At 39.9% G+C, this 21,008-nt stretch overlaps 1 protein-coding gene across 1 annotated transcript in view; it reads left to right on the top strand.

The window, feature by feature from the left end:
• The window catches only part of elavl2 (ELAV like neuron-specific RNA binding protein 2), a 28,391-nt gene extending 16,112 nt beyond the window's left edge, over positions 1-12,279 (top strand). Inside the window, exons 6-8 of the mRNA XM_084117929.1 lie at positions 6,156-6,381; positions 6,471-6,509; positions 11,463-12,279. Coding sequence (XP_083974055.1) covers positions 6,156-6,381; positions 6,471-6,509; positions 11,463-11,793 — 596 coding nt within the window. The 3' untranslated portion in view covers positions 11,794-12,279. The remainder of the gene's footprint in view (positions 1-6,155; positions 6,382-6,470; positions 6,510-11,462) is intronic.
• The last annotated feature ends 8,729 nt before the right edge of the window (positions 12,280-21,008 follow it).

Below are 21,008 nucleotides of genomic sequence, written 5' to 3'. Positions count from 1 at the left end.
TAAAATGTCTTAAAAAGGTCTTAAATTTGACTTACTGAAACCTGCAAGAACCCTGTATAGTGCACATATTTAGCAAAATACTCCTCTCTATAACGTTAGCTATTTTTTCTAGTCAACTAACGTGTTGGTCAAAAAATGGCTTTCCTGAGGTAAATGTAACGTTCTGTGACAAAATTGTTCACCTGCAGTTTTATTGACCTCTTTGGTTGAAAAACACTGATTGATCGATATTATGTATGAGGCATAAATACCTTTCGGTAAGTTGTACTGTATCTTTAAATAAAAAGTAACAGATGATCGGTTTACTTGAACTGAGGCGCTACAGCGATCGGTCACGTCACATTTACAAGCGCCAAAACGGTATTTATTGTCTGAATTTCGTAATAAAATGGACAGAACATGAGAGCTGAGAATTGTTTTCATATCAAAAGTAACCTGCTCTGTCTAGTCTGTGGTGTCAGTGTCCTCTTTGCTCCGTGATTTTTCTCTGCGTGAGAGAATGGATGTGTGGCGCGAGAGCCTGTGAAAAGTGTAAATTGCGTGAGTCTCATGCTGAATGTGTAGAGTTGGCAGCCCTGCTTTTAGAAAGGGGATAAATCGTCGGCAGCGTTCCTCCTTCCGCCATGCTTCTTCTCCATGTGAGGATTCATTACATTAGACTAGAGTGCGCCCCGCGCGCATGCACACAGTGCTTCATGTGGGGATTGTTTACATCAGAGTGCGCACGTGTTTCGCGCAGCATATATGCAGTGTTTAAGCGGTTGATGGAAAATAAGCTAATGCGCGTTCTATAAATATAAATTCTGATCTATTATTTTTCACGGTATTTTGAAGTGCCCGCGATAACAATATCGTGCATATTCATTACCGCGATTTATCGCATTACCGAATACCGGCACATGTCTAGTTGTGACTCATTCCTCCCATAGCCTTCATTACAATTGTGCCACAGTAGACCACCTGTTGGGTGGGGTTGCAATACCGGGAGCAACCCACAAGCCTTACCGTTTCAGAGATGCTCTAACCCAGTCGCCTCGCCATAATTTCCCCTCGTCAAAGTTGATCAGATCTTTATTCCTGCCTATTTCACTTGCATTCAACTTGCAATCAACTCATTTGATTATGATAACTGATTGTTTTGATTACCATCTGATCTATGTGATCTTAAGGCCTGATCTATAAGGCCTTAATATGTGGCTTTGTTAGGAGATGATCCATGTTAATCACGTCACCTGTGATTGGTCATAATGTTTTAGCTCTTCAGTGTATGTATGTGGATTGTATTTAGTGATGCATCAAAATAATTTTTTTACTGAATTAGCGAAAGCAAAATTAAAGTTCCTTTTCTGTTGGTCACTTTTAATGTTGTTGAAATGCCAACACTAGGGGTCGCCCCAAACACCTCTCACATATTCAGCTTAATTTCTCATTCTGGGCTCAAGAGGAAGATAAAGCGTCACTCACAGCATTGGAGGGCGGGCTTATGCCTTCCGACGCTGATGACTTTAAGCATGATGTTGCAGTCTGAGGCAGCCATGAGCATCGGGCTTGAGTGGTCTCTGCCACCCTGTCCTGAACTCTCACGGCTGAATGATTGGTACCTGTTGTTAGAGCGTGACTTTGCGCCCTACTGTTCCTTTTTTTTTTTTTTTTTTTTTTTTACTGAAGTGCATGAGGAGACCTTGAAGTCGTGGAAGGCACCTTCGCAGGCTCCTCCGTCATCGCTACCCTTGATGGTGGGGCAGCACGGGGGTACTCGGATGTTCCCCAGGTGGAGTGTGCTATTGCGGTGTATTTATGCCCGCAAAAAAACACCGTCACCTGCCGGAATCGGCTGAGGCTCCCCTCCAAGGCATGCAAGTTTGCCTAGTCTCTCACAGCAAGGGCTTGCAATGCTGCTGCCCAGGCCTCCTCGCATGCCAGGCCAAGCACTGAAAGATCTGCACGAGGATAGTCCGGAGTTAATGCAGGAACTGCGTTCGGTCACCGACTTATGCGCTTCGTGCTTCAAAAGTGTTTGAGTAGGGACTGGGTCGGGTGGTGTTTCCGTTAGTGGTCCAGGAGCGTCACCTATGGCTCAACCTTGTGGAGATGTGGGATGTAGTAGAAAGTGCACTTTCTCAATGCCCCCATCTCCCAAAGTGGCCTTTTAGGCAACACTGTCGAGGACTTTAGCAACAGCTCTTGACAGTGAAGAAGCAGACGGAGGCAAAAAAACACCTTGCCTTGTCGCAGGTTCGTCTACCCCCGAGAGCCAAAGCTCCGGCCTGGAGCGTCAGCCAGAACCCAGAGGTCGAGCTGCAGGAAGGTAGCACTGCCTGCCCATCGACAGGATACTAAGGCTGCTTTCCAGTCCAAAAATTATTTATGGACAACTCAGACAAGTAGTATGTGACGATGCCATCACTCAGGCCAGAGTCCCCTCTATTAGGCGGCTCTATGCCTTGTTGCAGTGCCTCTTCACTACATGGAAGGCTTCCTGAGATGAAGACCCACAGAGTTGTGGCATCGGGTCTGTGCTTACTTTACTTCTGCAGGGCCTGGAGAGGCACCTGTTGGGCTCCACCCTAAAGGTGTACGTAGGCCACAACAGTTTCTAACCATGACACTGGGTGGCAGGTCCTTGGGAAGCACAGACTTGATCGTGAGATTCCTGAGGTGCACAGAGGCTATCCTTTCTTGGGATCTTTCTTTGGTCCTTCAATCCCTGCAGAGAGATCCATTTGAGCCCTTGTGATCAGTTGAGCTTAGCACCCTCTCTGTGAAGACGGCCCTGATGATTGCGCAGACCTCCATCAAGGGGGTGGGAGACCTACAAGCCTCATCCGTTAGTGACTCGTGCCTGGAGTTTGGGGCAGCCTTCTCTCACGTTGTCTTGAGACCCCGGCCTGGATATGTGCCCAAAGTTCCCACTACTCCCTTCAGGGATCAAGTGGTGAGCTTGCAATCAATCCCTCCTGATGTTAAAGACCCAGCCCTGTCTCTGTTGTGTCCAGTGCACGCTCTGTGAATATATCTGGACCGAACGCAGAGCTTCAGACAATCTGAACAGCTCTATCTGTTAAAGAGGTCAGCAGAAGGGGAAGGCTATCTCCAAAAAAAGAATGGCTTGCTGGATTGTGGATGCCATTCTCTGGGCTTATCAGGCCCAGGATGAACTTTACTCTTTGGGAGTGAGAGCTCACTCCACCACGGGTATCGCATCCACATCAGCTCTAGCGAACTGTGCTTCATTAGCAGACATATGCAGAGCTGCGGGCTGGGCTACACCCAACACCTTTGTATTTGCTTTGAAGTTTTCTAATCTTCGCATGGAAATCCTGAGGCCTCATTTATAAACGTTGCGTACGCACAAAAGAAGGCGTGTGCCGCTCTCTACGCAATAATTGGTATTTATAAAAAGCAAACTTGACGGGAAAATGTGCGGTCCTTCACGCAAACTCTGACCCAGGCGTACGCACAAAAATTGGTAGATGGTAGATGGAAGAAACATGTGAAAGTGTGTGTATCTGGCGCATCAGTGTCCCCCTCCGCCTCAGTCGCCACTCCACTTAAGAGGGATTCCCCAATAATTGCCGCCAGTCTCTCATCAAGAGGGGTCAGCTCCGGTGTCCCCTTTCCCCCACTCGTGGCAGACACACTCTGGCGATGGAGCGCTAGACGCTTTTTTGCATCGACTTTGATGTCCGACCATTTCTTTTTTATTTCGGCCACGGTCCGAGGTTGTGAGGCTGCAGCATTAACAGCGTCTGCAACCTTTTGCCACTCAAGTGCCTTTTTGGCATTAGTAATGCCCACACTGTGCCCTCCAAACAACATGTTACTCCTCTTTTCTACCTCGCCAATGATAATTTCTACTTCACATTGAGTGAAGTTACGTTTCTTGGTATCCTCTCAGTGTTTGTCATGATTTCGCAATCGATGAATATTAACTTGTGGGCGTTTCACAGACTATTTATGGGCAACTATGGGCGTGACATGAAGCCGCAAAAGCTGTGCTACATTTAGAATTGATTGTGATTTATTAAGGGAAAACTGCGTAGGATTGTGCGTGCGCACGGTTTTATAAATCCGATCATTTCTGTGCGTACGCACGACCTATGTTTCATCCGTACGCCACTTCTGACGCAAATCCTACGCAAAGTTTTATAAATGAGGCCCCAGATCGTGTGTGTGTGTGTCCAGGCGCAGGTCCTTCATCAGATCTGGATACGGCGGATGTGAAAGTATCTGAATAAATAGTATGTTAATATCAACATAATACAAACGCTATTATATGATCTAGTTGCTTGCTTGTTGGTGGTGTTAGTAAATGTGTTTTCTGTGATTAGAGTCAGTGAAGTGAATGTGGATGAAGTTCCTAGAGTCACCAGCAGATGGCGCCAGAGTCTCAGTGATGATCAGTCACATGATGCTCACTGCAGTCAGTGGGCGGGGCTTAACCTCAGGTTAGGGTGTGGCTGGACCTTAAAGGTGTGGAATAAACCTGAAAGCAGAAAGTTACTCCGTCTTCGATAGGATACTTGCCTCACAGACATGAGAAATAGGCCTGTAGAAGCTTAAAATAGGTCTACTTTTAAATGAACCAATTCGAAACAAATCCAAATAAAAGGTACATTTCTCTCTATAGGTGTGCGCGGGTTCACTGTACTGCAGGAATGACGAGTCGGCATCATCATCTTCATCTTTGCAGCCAACACGGACTCGGAAAACACTAGTTTATATTAAACGATTAAAATGTCTCCTTGCTATTTTTTTTTTGACACATTCATAATCATTAAGCTACTTTTGCCAGTGCTTTGCTTTAAGCCTTATGTGTGCTGAGCGCGAGGCATATATCCCGCCCCCCAGTGTAGATTTAATTCAGTTCACATTTATTTGTATAGCATTTTTCACAATACATATCGTTTCAAAGCAGCTTTACAGAAAATGCACATGTCTAAATTACAATTTAGAGTGATCTGTTATCAGAGGAGACTGCAAGAAATGCATTTCAATAACATTTTCATTGTTTCTTCATTGGTTGACCTTTGTGTACAAATCAATAACTGGACACACTCCTTCATATTTAACTACACTCTTAGCGTCTAGTAGATCTGAATACAATCTAAGATCATGTAGATACACACTGTATGATGTTCCACAAACTAAAACAGAGTTTGGCAAAACTGCTTTTAGTTACAGTGCTCCAACTTCATGGAATGAGTTGCAAAATCAGCTAAAACTGCAGGTTTTTATTTCACATACTGAATTCAAGTCCTACATAAATCAAAATTATCAACATGTTTGCGATTTTTGTTTTAAAATTTAACTTTGTTTTTATTTTTAATATTCCTGTGCAGTCCTGTCTGTTTGTTACTTGTTGTCTGTTAAAGTGTATCCTCTATGTGCTGCCGTCTTGGCCAGGGCTCACTTGTAAAAGAGATTGTAATCTCAATGTGTTTTTTGTTTTTTTTCCCTGGTAAAATAAAGGTGTATTAAAAATAAAATCAAAATGCATTAAGTTGAGGCAGAAACAACGAGCTCATTTAAGTAAAGAACACATGCTGTTAAATTATTAGGATACATGGAAATCTTTAGCATTGGTGCTTTTTTACAGACTCAAAATATGAGTGTAAAAAAGTAAAAAAAAAAGTTAAAAAAAACCCAACTTTTTTTTTGAGGTAATGTAATAAAATTGGTATCAAAAAAAGTATTGTTCAGGAACCGGTATCGAAGTCAAGGTATCTGTATTAGTTTATTTATTTAATACCCAGCCCTACTATTTAAAATTGTTCTAGAAATGTAAAGATCTAATAACTCTTCAGGGCAGATTCAAATATACATTAAATATTGAAGAACAGGTTTGGTAAAACGAGTATATATTCCCCCCCCCCCCCAAGCTATGGACATTGAATGGCTTTCCTGAGGTAAATTTAGCGTAATGTGACATTGTTTACAAGCGTTTTTTATTGAAGTCTTGCTCACAAAAATTTCAGACAAATGTTTTCAGTTGTCGAAATCAGTGAATCGCTAAGTTGCAATGTTTCATGGTGTGTCTGTTTCCGTGCCCTGTTAATCAGTCTATGGTACAGCAATTATAATTTACCAAATTAGTTTGTCACAGGACAGGTCCTAGTCTAGTCAGATTTACAGTACTTTTTTGTGGTGTTCAGGCGTGTCCAGAGGTGTGGGCTTCATCCGGTTTGACCGGCGCGTTGAGGCTGAGGAGGCTATTAAAGGTCTGAATGGACAGAAACCACCAGGCGCCACCGAGCCAATCACAGTGAAATTCGCCAACAACCCCAGTCAGAAAAGCAGCCAGGCGCTGCTGTCTCACCTGTACCAGTCGCCCAACAGACGATACCCAGGACCGCTGGCGCAGCAGGCCCAGAGATTCAGGTACCCGCACACTGGCTCAGGTTCACTGCACTGGTGCTGACTTTAACCTGAGCCTGATTTCATTTTATGTGTGTGTGCATGTGTTTCAGGCTGGATAATCTGCTCAACATGGCATATGGAGTCAAGAGGTATGTTGCTTTCTGCTGCTGCTCGTGGGAAATCAGTTAAAGCAATGTTTTAGTGATTTTACTAAATCTACTTTTATAGTATCATAGACATTTGTAGATCATGATAACCACAGGTTATACCATAGCAAAAAGTATCTTTCTAACTTTGTAATGGTTTCTAACTTTTTTTTTTCTGGAAAGTCACACTTGGTCAACGTTGCTTTAAGAGGAAAAAAAAAATCAAAAGGTGCATTGCTGTATGTCACATTTTATTATTTCTGGATATAATAATGTAAAATACCGGTGAAAACTAAATCTTTATAAACTATATAAATACTGTAAACATGTATTTAAGTTCCCTCCTCTCCACAAGTCCTTTAAAATTACCTGCGTTTGTGAAATGGATAGCGCATTAAACTCGGCCTCACATACTTATCTCATTCAGCACAAATGAAAATGTGCGCTTTGCACATGTTTTACTTGCTTGACATTAATTGCATTATTTAATCTGCTGTGGAATATAAGTTTCAGATGATAAAATACTGTAACTTTTCTTCTGGTTTATTGGTTCTATAAAACTATGGTATTTCTGTCATGACAACTCTCGGGAGCGATTGGCTTGGTGATGGATATGGCAGTGTTCATGTATTTGGTCTTGGCGGAATAGATCTGCTGCAGAACAAGTACCGAGACTTGCTACTGCCAATACATTCCTGTGAGCATGTAAGACGGGCAGGGGGTAAGACATGAGGAAAGTGCAGAGCCTTCCCCCACTCAAACATTTTCTCCAGATAGCTAAAGGCTGGACAGTTGCACAGCTTTTCCCAGTCGCTTTAGATTTTCAGTTTGGAGCACAGTTGTGCAACAGCTGAATTATGCTATTGCTATACATTTGTAGAGCAACTTTTCACCCTGCACAGTTGCACAATTAAGAAATAAACAATACAACCATAGACACACCTGCTGTTGAGTGAGAGGACAGGCTGCTGCATAGCCAGATATGCATATCTGTACATAGAATGAACATAGGCAGACATAACACACACCCCAAACAAGCAGATCTACCACCAAGACAGATGAATTTTATTTTTTGTTTTAATTTAATATCTATGTGTTCCTATGCTACCTTGCAGAATGGCTTAACACTAGTGGCCTATGATTGTGTGTACCTGGGCTACCATGCCGAATGGCTTAGCTCTAGAAATGCGCATCTAGAAATGCAAGCCAATAGAGATAAAACATGTGAAATGGAATGATTGACAGATGCGTAAGGCCTATCATTAAAAAGAGACTGAAAATTGACACCAATAAAGAGTCCCGCTTGATCCCCCTTCCTCTCCCGCGGCCCGCCGTCTGATGGACTTCATAAGCGAGGACAGTACAGTGGTCACGGTACTTCTGACTCCTCAAGGTCAAGTCATCTTCATTTATATAGCGCTTTTAACAATGTAGATTGTTTCAAAGCAGCTTTACAGAGATAAACGTATACTTTAAGGTAACAGAGATTGTTTTAGCTTTATAGCGGTTCTTTAATAAAGTTATTTTCCAGCTAAAGTTAGTTTTGATTGATTCGCTTCCGTCGCAACGATCATTTGTTATTAAATTAGGGGCCGCTAAGACGACACCATTCTCTCTACACAGACTTTAAACACAAACCTGTGAGAAACGCTGATGGTGTTCACATGCGCATTAAGAAGTGGTTCTATAGTTATGTGTGTTTGAATATATGTGTGCAGGTTTGTAATTCCCTACAAACCAAGCCTAAACAAAGTACTGGTGTTTCCTTGTAAATTTTGATACGGAATTTTTATTTTATTTTGTCACTTCGGGATAGGAACGCGAAACGAGTTTTCCCGACGACGCTTTATCTGTAGAGTGGGAAAGGGATCCTCCATAGGGAGAGACTAGTGGCACTTCAGCACTGCGTTGTCATCGGGTCCAGGTGAAGGTAAACGGCCTGGGGTGGATGTGGAAAGTTGAAATATTGTATTGAGTCTTAATCCTCTGGATTATCTTAAAATACTCTGTCATTCATGGTCACTCAGATAAGAGGAAGACATCATTCAGCCATGCAAATTATAAAATGCTCAAGTAATGATGAACAATGAATAAATCTGAAATCGCTGTGGCTTATAGTGATTATGAAAGTGCTGTGATTTGTGGATAACTGATAAGCGCGAGTCTGGAGGCGTTTATTTATTCATTCTCAGTGTTGAGAAACGTAGCCTGCATGCGATGCGTAATTGTGTTAATAATAACTAAAGTGCCTAATTATGATACATATTTATTTTGTATGAAAACTAGCGCGTTAGTTACTTGCGGATTAAAAAGTGCCGTTGTCTCAGTGCTGCGCGAGCTCTCACAAACACGGACACACACAGAGAGAGAAGATGATTGTAAAATGAAAATTGACGGGCTAAGTTTAAATTTTGTTCTTGCTTGTTTGTTTTTTTCTGTCAAAATGTCAAAGCATTTTTGTATTATCCATCCGTGTTTTTAAACTCTGTTAAATGACGGACGTACTGTTAACACAGCCCTCATATGTCGGATTCGTCTAACTTACACTTGATTTATTCTTTTTAGAATAAGTGATTCGTTATGCTATTATTGGACGGTTATGCTATTATTGGACTCGTGTCTATTCACTGTCAACTGTTTTCTATAAATATGTTTGTATTGGCTCACATGTATTCAGCGAATGCGTGTCCTGTTTAAAATGTGCAATGTTCAAACGCAAAGACGGCACGACACAAATAGAAGCCCTTTTTCCTGTTGGATTTAGTGTCATATATGGATATTGGAATAATAAATTAAGTAGCCTATCTTAAATGTACAGGGTGGGCCATTTATATGGATACACCGTAATAACATGGGAATGGTTGGTGATATTAAAGTCCTGTTTGTGGCACATTAGTATATATTAGTACACACCACCCATCTTGAGGAGTTTTCCCCCTCACATATACTAATGTGCCACAAACAGGACTTTAATATCACCAACCATTCCCATGTTATTACGGTGTATCCATATAAATGGCCCACCCTGTAGATTAATTCATTAATCTTAATTCAGATACATTCACACAATGTTCCTGTGTTGTTGTTTTTTTAATGTTTTCTAGGGGTTTCTTAATTTTAGACTAGTTGACCAGCATTATATTATTATTATATATATAATGACGCATCATTATACACTCACCTAAAGGATTATTAGGAACACCTGTTCAATTTCTCATTAATGCAATTATCTAATCAACCAATCACATGGCAGTTGCTTCAATGCATTTAGGGGTGTGGTCCTGGTCAAGACAATCTCCTGAACTCCAAACTGAATGTCAGAATGGGAAAGAAAGGTGATTTAAGCAATTTTGAGCGTGGCATGGTTGTTGGTGCCAGACGGGCCGGTCTGAGTATTTCACAATCTGCTCAGTTACTGGGATTTTCACGCACAACCATTTCTAGGGTTTACAAAGAATGGTGTGAAAAGGGAAAAACATCCAGTATGCGGCAGTCCTGTGGGCGAAAATGCCTTGTTGATGCTAGAGGTCAGAGGAGAATGGGCTGACTGATTCAAGCTGATAGAAGAGCAACTTTGACTGAAATAACTCGTTACAACCGAGGTATGCAGCAAAGCATTTGTGAAGCCACAACACGCACAACCTTGAGGCGGATGGGCTACAACAGCAGAAGACCCCACCGGGTACCACTCATCTCCACTACAAATAGGAAAAAGAGGCTACAATTTGCACAAGCTCACCAAAATTGGGACAGTTGAAGACTGGAAAAATGTTGCCTGGTCTGATGAGTCTCGATTTCTGTTGAGACATTCAGATGGTAGAGTCAGAATTTGGCGTAAACAGAATGAGAACATGGATCCATCATGCCTTGTTACCACTGTGCAGGCTGGTGGTGTTGGTGTAATGGTGTGGGGGATGTTTTCTTGGCACACTTTAGGCCCCATTAGTGCCAATTGGGCATCGTTTAAATGCCACGGCCTACCTGAGCATTGTTTCTGACCATGTCCATCCCTTTATGACCACCATGTACCCATCCTCTGATGGCTACTTCCAGCAGGATAATGCACCATGTCACAAAGCTCGAATCATTTCAAATTGGTTTCTTGAACATGACAATGAGTTCACTGTACTAAAATGGCCCCCACAGTCACCAGATCTCAACCCAATAGAGCATCTTTGGGATGTGGTGGAACGGGAGCTTCGTGCCCTGGATGTGCATCCCACAAATCTCCATCAACTGCAAGATGCTATCCTATCAATATGGGCCAACATTTCTAAAGAATGCTTTCAGCACCTTGTTGAATCAATGCCACGTAGAATTAAGGCAGTTCTGAAGGCGAAAGGGGGTCAAACACAGTATTAGTATGGTGTTCCTAATAATCCTTTAGGTGAGTGTATAACTGACGTAAATAAGTCAATTTTAACATGGTATAAGCGGTGTAATCCACAGCTAGCTGTGCATTAAACTATTTGAGTGAATGAATGAACCACATATCTCACGAAATGCTGTGGTGTTGCATTTAGTGTTACTTCAGTAAGTCCAAGCTGGAGATTTATGGATTGCAAAGCCTAATAAACAAATGGTTTCTCTTGTTTTCAACATCACTTCTGCTGAGAATGTCAACACTGTTTGATCTGGCTAAAGTAGTTCGTTCAGAGACATTTGTGGTTTGTAACAAAATTATTAAAATATCCAAATTGTACATGATGCACAGTGAGTAAATGCATTAATGCATCCTTTTATAATCTCTAAATCTGTCACTCGCTGCAGATCAGCCTGAGCTTGCTGAGGCATTAAAACTTATTTACATTGTCTGCATCTTAATATAATAAAAATACTAATTGTTTTTAATAGAAAGGAAAATGTTGCCCATTACTGAACAGTACAGCGTACTACTGTACCATAGAAAATGATCTTCATTTTAGCTGAAATGCTGTTTTTGTTTGTTTTTGGCAGTAGATTCTCACCCATGTCCATTGATGGGGTCACCAGCCTGGCGGGCATCAATCTTCCGGGTCACGCTGGTACGGGCTGGTGCATTTTTGTGTATAATCTGGCGCCAGACGCCGACGAGAACGTCCTCTGGCAGATGTTTGGCCCATTTGGCGCTGTGACTAACGTAAAGGTCATACGAGACTTCAACACAAACAAGTGCAAAGGATTTGGCTTTGTCACCATGACAAATTACGACGAGGCTGCTGTTGCAATCGCCAGTTTGAATGGGTACCGGCTCGGGGACCGAGTTTTACAGGTCTCGTTCAAGACAAACAAAACACACAAGGCCTGAATGAGTGAAGACGTGCAACGTCATGCAAACATGACTCTAATGACAGGAAATATTTCATGTTTTTTTTTTTTTTTTTTTCCTTTTCTTAAAAGTTTACTTTTTAAGACATACGTTTAAAATATATACGTTTAAAGATTTAATTAGAATAACAGCCGACTGTTAAGTGTGTTTGTTTTGGTGTATAATGTGGATGGTGACCTCCATGATACGGAGATGGAGAGCGTTCCCGTGTTGGTGTTCCCATCTCTCCTCATGAGCTTCTGCGGTGCAATCCACTGCATAATGTACATGCATGAATCTTTAGTTTGACCATTTCAGTTTTCTTTTTTGTGCTAATGACTCTCTTTATGTTAAATATTTAAATGACTATCTTTATGTTAAATATTTAAATGAGTATAAAACAAGATGTACATGTTATTTTTTTGTTTAAAATAATTTGGCATTTTTGTTTTTATTGTTCAGTACATCAATAAATGCGTTAAAGGGAAGACATTCTGTATTTTGTTTAATGCAACTTATGTTCATTTTATTGTACCTATTAGGGCTGCACAATTTAGGGAAAATCCAATTGTGTTTAATTAAAAAAAATTGTGATTACAATTTTAAAAGGTGTTTTTTTATCATTATTATTATTATTATTATTATTATTATTATTATTATTATTATTATTATTATTATTACTAAATAAAATGGAAAAAATAAGAAATATTACTATTGTAATTTTTATTAAATTCATTAGTGTTTTTAAAAAAATCTAACAGTATAACTTCAAAATTACGCTGTTTTTACAATACTATAAATGTATTTATTTTTTCATTTTAAAAGGTTAAATCATCAAGCTTTTCTTTTGGTGGAAAACTGCAGGGAGTTTAATTTTAAATTTTTCTGCTATAATTTTTAAAAAAATCTCAGTCACAAATGATTTGCTCTTATCATCCGATCGTGGTTGTATCTCTCTATTGGTGTTACTCGATCTTAGTGCTGCATTTGACACCATTGACCACAACATTCTTTTAAAGGGGTGTTGATTATGATAGCAATTTTCTAACATTAGTTAGTGTGTAATGTTGCTGTTTGAGCAAAAACAACATCTGCAAAGTTACGACGCTCAAAGTTCAGCAGGGTTCATACAAGGTGCTTAAAGTGCTTGAAGTACTTGAATTTGACTTTTTGAAATTTAAGTCCTGGAAAACCCTTGAAAACAGACATATTTTTGAAGAGGTACTTGAAAAGTGCTTGAATTATTAAAAATAGGGATGCACTGATACCGAGCTCATGTACTCGTACTCGTAAAAATGCTCCGATAACAGCAACTGATAGGCCTACCAGGATGCTTGTGTATAGTAGATGTGGTGCGCGAGCTGATAAGAGAAAAACGCTCAGTGGCACTGACGTAAATAAATAAATAAATAAATAAAAATAATATAGATATTGTTTGATAAGTGCTGATTGAAATCCTTGAAATCCAAAAAAGTGGTGCTTAAAGTCTTTGAAAGTCCTGGAATTTCATTTGACAGAATCTGTACGAACCCTGGTTCAGAGCAAAGGGAGATATTTGCTTTTAAAGAAATCACTTTTTAAGGACTACAACAAACGGCAAACGACATTCCTCCCGGGTTAGTGACATCACCAACCCTAAAATTTACATAAACCCCGCCCCCTGAACACGATTTATAGATTATCATGTCAGAATATGCTACAGTGGGCTTGTTTGAGATGCGCCTTGCCTCGCCTGAAATGTACACGAGAGTATGCGGCTGCAGTGAGAGGAGGAGTGAAAAAAGCGCAGGCAAGCCGGACAGTTCTCTCTTCTCGCAGTGGATCTGACACCTGCGAGATCAAAGACGGATATCGCGGGATTCACCGGATTCACGCTCGTGCACAGTGTTGCTAATAAATTGGATGGAATTTAAGTTCTGTTGCTTTTATAAGAAAATAAATATAATGAACAAGACACCCAAAGTAGCCTACTTATTTAATTCCATTTCAAATACGTTTATCAGTCTTTTTTTCTTTAATACAGACGTTTTTTTGTTTTTTTTTAATAAAAATTACATTGCATAACCCATAGAGATATTCACACATAATGTATACACATAAAACATGATATCAGAGTTTTAAAATCAAACTTTTTAAAAGAGAACAATGCATCACGGTTGTTTAAACCAATGAACATCAAGCTGTGTCGTCAGCAAGTCGTTTCCCATCATGCTTTTGATCAGCGCAGTCAGTGGAGAGCAACTGCGCTCGACTGCAGAATCCGACACGTCTGCCTTGCGCTCGCGAGAGATTTTTGACATACGTCAGCATGACATCAGAGCAAGGCGGACCGCACTCGGACAAATTTCTAACCGGCATGCATCTCCTGTCATCACTGGTGATCGATTCTGCGCAGATTTTGCTCATCTCAAACAAGCCTAGTGACTAGAACAGGGGTGTCCAAACTCAGTCCTGGAGGGCCACTGTCCTGCAGAGTTTAGCTCCAACCCCAATTAAACACACCTGAACCAGATAATCAGACCTTGATCTGCAGGACAGTGGCCCTCCAGGACTGAGTTTGGACACCCCTGGACTAGAAGATAACTACATATCAGCTACATAAATTCACCAACTAACCATTCAGAAATCTGTTGCCTCTACATGTCACTTCTTCTTGAGTCTCTCCATCTTTGTCTGAATCCGGTTTGAACATAAAAGGCTAAAAGGCTAAAAGTTGTTGAAATTTTCAGTGCATGTCTGTGTGAGTGAAAGCTCTTGAAGCTCCGCCCCCTGTGCCGGGAGCAGCAGCTCATTTGCATTTAAGGGAACAGACACAAAACGGTGAGTTATATATAAAAATATCTGTGGGGTATTTTAAGGTAAAACTTCACATACACACTCTGGGGACATCAGAGACTTATTTTATACATCTTATGAAAAGGGCATTATACCGCCCCTTTAAATAGACTCGAAGACTATGTTGGGATTAGTGGAATTGCACTAGCATGGTTTAAATCATACTTACCTGACCGTTATCAGTTTGTAGCAGTAAATGAAGAGTGTCTCATCGATCACAAGTTCAGTATGGCGTACCACAAGGCTCAGTACTAGGACCGTTGCTGTTCACTCTGTACATGCTACCATTAGGAGATATCATTAGGAAGCATGGAATTAGCTTTCACTGTTATGCTGATGATACTCAGCTTTATATTTCTTCACAACCGAACGAAAACTACCAATTCACAAAATTAACGGAATGCATAGCTGATATAAAAAATTGGATGACTAGTAATTTCCTACTTCTTAACTCTGAAAAAACAGAGATTCTAATTATTGGACAAAAAACTCCCACGCGTAATAATCTAGAATACTGTCTAACACTTGATGGCTGCTCTGTCAAGTCCTCGTCGTCGGTTAGGAACCTGGGTGTGCTCTTTGATACCAATCTTTCATTTGAAAGTCACGTGTCTAGTATCTGTAAAAAACGCATTTTTCCATCTTAAAAATATATCTAAATTACGCCATATGCTCTCATTTACAAATGCTGAACAATTAGTTCATGTGTTAATGACCTCAAGGCGAGATTATTGTAATGCTCTACTGGGTGGTTGCCCTGCACGCTTAATAAACAAACTACAGCTGGTCCAAAACGCAGCAGCTCGAGTTCTTACCAGAACCAGGAAGTATGACCATATTAGCCCGGTTCTGTCAACACTGCACTGGCTCCCTATTAAACATTGTATAAATTTTAAAATATTGCTGATTACTTACAAAGCACTAAATGGTTTAGCTCCGCAGTGCTTGAGCGAGCTCTTAACGCATTATAGTCCTTCACGTCTATTGCGATCTCAAAATTCCGGCCAGTTGATAATACCTAGAATTTTTGTTGTTTAGCATCAAAACTTTGGAACAGTCTTCCTAACATTGTCCGGGAAGCAGACACACTCTGTCAGTTCAAAGCTAGACTAAAAACACATCTCTTTGACCTAGCATACACACAACACATTATAGACTTCTGTAATTCCATATTAGGCTGCATAGATTAGGCCAGCTGGAACCGGGAACACTTCCCATAAATCCTGATGTACTCGTTACATCATAAGAAGAATGGCATCTACGCTAATATTGGTCTCTCTGTTTATACCGAGGTTTACAGCAGTCCGTCTGATCCAGGCCGTATCCAGATCTGATGAAGGACCAGCGCCTGGACGGGATGACAACGCAGTCCTGAAGTGTCAACCAGTTTCTCCGTTTCCTGAGGTGAGGTGGACCCCGGCCGTATCCAGATTATAGAGACACCAGCCACCATAGTCACATGTTTGCCGGGAGCAAGAGCGCCTGACATCAAAGCAAATTTAAAAGTGCTGGCTAATGCTAATCGTAAATTCTCTAAAATTATTATTCACGTCAGCACTAATGATGTTAGAGAGGTGTGTGAACTCGTAAGTACGATGTCAGGCACTGTAATTTGCTCTGGCCCCCTTCCTGTTCGCAGGAGTGATGAGATAGTTAGTAGATTGTCCTCACTCAATGGCTGGCTGTCGAGGTGGTGTCCGCAAAATAATATAGAATTCATAGACAATTGGAAAAGTTTTTGGGGCAAACCTGACCTGTTGAAAAGAGATGGTATTCATCCCTCCTGGGATGGTGCTGCTCTTCTCTCTAGTAATATGGCTCATAGTCTTAGAGCTCAAACATGACAGTCTGGGGCTCAGGTCAGGAAGCAGACAGACTGGCTTAACCGACCGTCTGCTAGCGGCCTCGCGTCACCAAGGTCAGATAAATCCCATCACATAGAGCCTCTTTCACCTAGATATCATCATATAGACACTGTGTCTGTTCCCCGAATTTGGAAATCCAAAAAACGTCCAAACCCATCTAAGGTTAAAAATTGAATTGATGTTCAACAAATAAAAAACAGCTATAATACAGACGAGCAAATGCTAAAGCTCGGGTTGCTGAATATTCGATCGCTTGTTCCAAAAGCACTCATTGTTAATGATATGATTACAGACTATAATCTAGATGTTCTGTGTTTGACAGAAACCTGGCTAAAACCAGACAATTATATTACTTTAAATGAGTCCACCCCGCAAGATTACTGTTATAAACATGAGCCTCGTCTGAAAGGCAAAGGGGGAGGAGTTGCTGTAATTTATAGTAATATTTTCAAAATCACTAAGAAATCTAGTTTTAAATATACTTCTTTTGAAGTGTTGGTGCTTAATGTAAAAGTATATAGTGTAAATGACAAATCATGTTTGAGATTTGTGCTGGCTACTGTATACAAGCCACCAGGGCACCATAAAGATTTTATCAAAGAATTTGCTGACTTTCTATCAGAGTTAGTATTGGCTGCACATAAAGTACTAATTTTTGGTGATTTTAATATACATGTGTGGATAACGAAAAAGATGCATTGGGATTGGCATTTAAAGACATTCTGAACTTTATTGGAGTTAGACAACATGTGTCAGGACCTACTCATTATCGTAATCATACTCTAGATCTAATATTATGACACGGAATACATATACATATATATACAAACACACACTTTTATAATATGAATATTACTATTATAATAAAATAATTTGAATTATTACATGTTTATTTTAACTTCTTCAGGGTTGGGCCATTTTCTAGGCTTGAAAGTAAATAAAAGAAAGAGCAATTCTGCCTTTCCCACTGATGTAAAATTGCTGGGTAGCAGCTAAACTGTAACGTTAGCTGCTACTCACTCACAGCTTCTTGTTATTAGCCAGCAAATAACTAGTACAACCACATCCACAAAGATTGTAATTTGGACAAAAGATTAGTTGTCATAAAATCGTTATTGGTGTCAGTAAAACCTATGTAATTGAACAGCTCGATTGTGGTCTCAGCCTTGATAACGTTACTGCATTTGTAGCTCTCTTATTCACCAGAGCTGCCAACTCACGCATTAACCGTGAGACTCACGCGACTGACGCTTTCCACACGCTCTCGCTCACACACATCCATTTTTATCACGCACAGAGAAATCACAAAGCAAAGAGGACACTGATACTGACAGACTAGACAGAGCGGCAGAGCCGGACAGTAACGGAGTACATTTACTTGAGTACAGTACTTAAGTACAATTTTGAGGGATCTGTACTTTACTCGAGTATCATTTTTGGGGAGTACTCATGACTTTACTCAAATACATTTGAGAGGCAAATATTGTACTCTTTACTCCACTACATTTCTATCCATAACTGTGAGTACCCGTTACTTCTTCTAAAAAAAAGAAAAAAAAGAAACATCTCGGAAACCCTCAATTTGTTGTTTCCCTCTCAAATGTGATTGGATTGTGCAGGCGCCACTGATTGAGACAGCCTATCAGCAATCACCTTCAGATTTCCGCCAAAGTCAACTCCATGGTCAGATTTAGATAAGAGACGAAACCATGGACGAAACAATAGATGAAGACGCAGCAGGTCCATCCCGGGAGTATTTTTTTCCCAGGATGGTAGGGGAAGACTCATGAATATTCATTAGGGAAGTCATCCCTGATTGGTCTTAACCCCAGTGACGGGTAAGTTTAGGGGTGGGGTTAGGGGTAGGTCATCAGACCAATCAGGGATGACTTCCCTAATGAATATTCATGAGTCTCCCCCTACCATCCTGGGGAAAAAAAATATCGCATCCCGGGAATGTGCCAAGCCGTGGCCCCACCTCGCCAGACTATTTCAATTTTCTGAACAAGTTAATGATAGTTTTCGCTTCAAGTGTTTGCTGTGTTTACCAATGTAAGCACTGTGGCAGTAGTAATGCAATATTTAGAAAATGTACTCTTGATACTCAAGTACTTTTAAAAACAAGTACTTTAGTACTTTTACTTAAGTAGACATCTGACTGTAGTACTTTTACTTGTACTTGAGTAAAATTTAGCAAGGGGTATCTGTACTTTTACTCAAGTAATGAAGCTGTGTACTCTGTCCGCCTCTGCAGAGCGGTTACTTATGATATAAAAAAATCTCAGCTCTCAGATTCTGTATTTTATTACGAAATTCAAACAATAAATACCGTTTTGTAAATGTGACGTGACAGATCCCTAGCGCATGTGAAATAACGTTATGCTGGGTACACACCAAAAGATTTTTTACATCTTATAAGATTTTCAAAATGTGATAGACCACAAACATGAGGACAAAAAATCCTAGATTTAAGCATTTTGCTCCTTTAGTGTGTGTGTGCCATGATATGACAAAGACAGCACACCACACACGAACAGATTTTCAACCAGAGTCTCAACTGTGAACACAGGAATTCTCACAAAATCACGCGAGACTTCAGAATAAGCATGGCGGATGATATGCAGGAAGAAATTGCGATAGTGTTTGGAATGATTTTCACATAAAATTCACGTAAAAAAAAACATTGTACCCACCATTAGCCTATATATAACCTTTTATACAGAAATATATTCATTCTTTATTGTCTTTATTAATTCTTTATTGGATTTATTGTCTCTTTAGAAAAAGTTATTTAATCCCTCTTTTTTTTAAAACATTTTTTAAATTGTTTTTAAGAATTACAATTACAGTCAGGGGGTACAAAGAGTAAAGCCTATAAACAAACATAAAAAGACATATACAAACAGTGACAAACTTAAAAGTTAAACAAAAAATTTAAAATGTTTACAGATTGAAACGCACTTTGCAGCTTTCTTATTTTTCATACCCAATATTGTGTTTAGGTATTGTAAAATTTCTGCTCTTAAAATGAAAAACAAAGGCTTGTTTCCTCCAAATTTACACTTATGAATATTAAATCTTAAGCTTCCTGCAAGTGTGTGTGTGTGTGTGTGAGAATGACCGTGTCTTCCATCATCTCGCTTTGATTGGATATTGTTTTGTTTCACGTGATAATCTCCAGAACGTGCGCGCGTTTCTCTTCGGGGTTCCCCCCACACATCAGGATTTCTGATTGTAAATATTAAACATGTTGAATATTTACGATTCGCGATCGGGGCGGCTCCGACGTTCTTCCGAGCAGGTTAGGACACTTAACACACCTCACACCAAGGGAAAATCTGATAAGATAATCTGTTGAACCATCAAGATAATCGGGACATAGCTAGGGGGGAAATCGGCCCAAAATCAGGCCGATTATCTTTTGGTGTGTAACGTTACCCAGCATTAGCTAATGGTAAAAAAACACGAACACTGTTGAAAGATACGGTACAACTTACCGAAATGTATATTCCTCATACATAATATCGATCAATCAGTGTTTTTCATCAGCGTGAAGAGGTCAATAACACAGCTGGAGAACAATTATGTCACATTTACCTCAGGAAAGCCATTTAATGAACATAATATAGGCTATAGTGTTGGCTAGAAAAAAGAGCTATAGAGAGTATTTTGCTAACTATGTGTACTGTATTACATATTTATTATATTTTTACTTATCATTAGAAAGTTGTTTTTATAATAAAAAAAACGCATTATATTTAATTTGAGTTATTTTTAACCTTAAATAATACTGCCAGCTGATAGGGCTCTCTGTATGTTTACAGCGTTAGGTGAGTTTTTTTTTTTTTTTGAGAAAAATTAACGCCTATCTTGTGTACCTAATATTTATCCAAATGAGTCAATATTAAATCAAATCACAAGAATTTAATTGAATTGAAATAGTGAAATTTGTGTCAAAATCGTAGCTTACCAGAAATTGTACCATGTAGGCCTAAACATTGTAACATGTTGTCACTAAACCTAATACAATTCAGGGGTGCGTTTCCCGAAAGCATCGTTAGCCAACTATAGTTGGTCGCAAGTTCCCTCGTTACCAATAGAGTTCAATGGACATTGCGATGAACTTGCGACCATAGTTGGCCAACGATGCTTTCGGGAAACGCACCCCAGTTTAGTTCCTAAAATGGGCACTTATGACAATTATGTATTATAATACAGTATCTTAAATCCTTGTTAATGTTAATATTTAAAATACAGCTGTTTATTGTTAGTTCATGTTAGCTCAGGTCTATTAAATACTAACAGACTGACAACAAAAAAATGTATTAATAAAATTAACATTAACTAAGATCAATAAATGTTTTTGAATTATTTTTCATTGTTAGTTCCTGTTAGCCGTCGTACTTAAAGGTGCTCTAAGTGATGTTGGGTGACGTCACTTCTTGTTGACGTTCGAAGTATTGTCAAACAAAATGGAGGCTAGCTAGACCCTCCCTCCTCCTCATCCGCGCACTA

This window comes from Abramis brama (genome assembly GCF_963993115.1).
Source record: "Abramis brama genome assembly, chromosome: 6".
NCBI classification, from domain to species: Eukaryota; Metazoa; Chordata; class Actinopteri; order Cypriniformes; family Leuciscidae; genus Abramis; species Abramis brama.
Note: the sequence above shows the minus strand (reverse complement) of the source record. Positions and strands in the feature narration are given on the sequence as shown.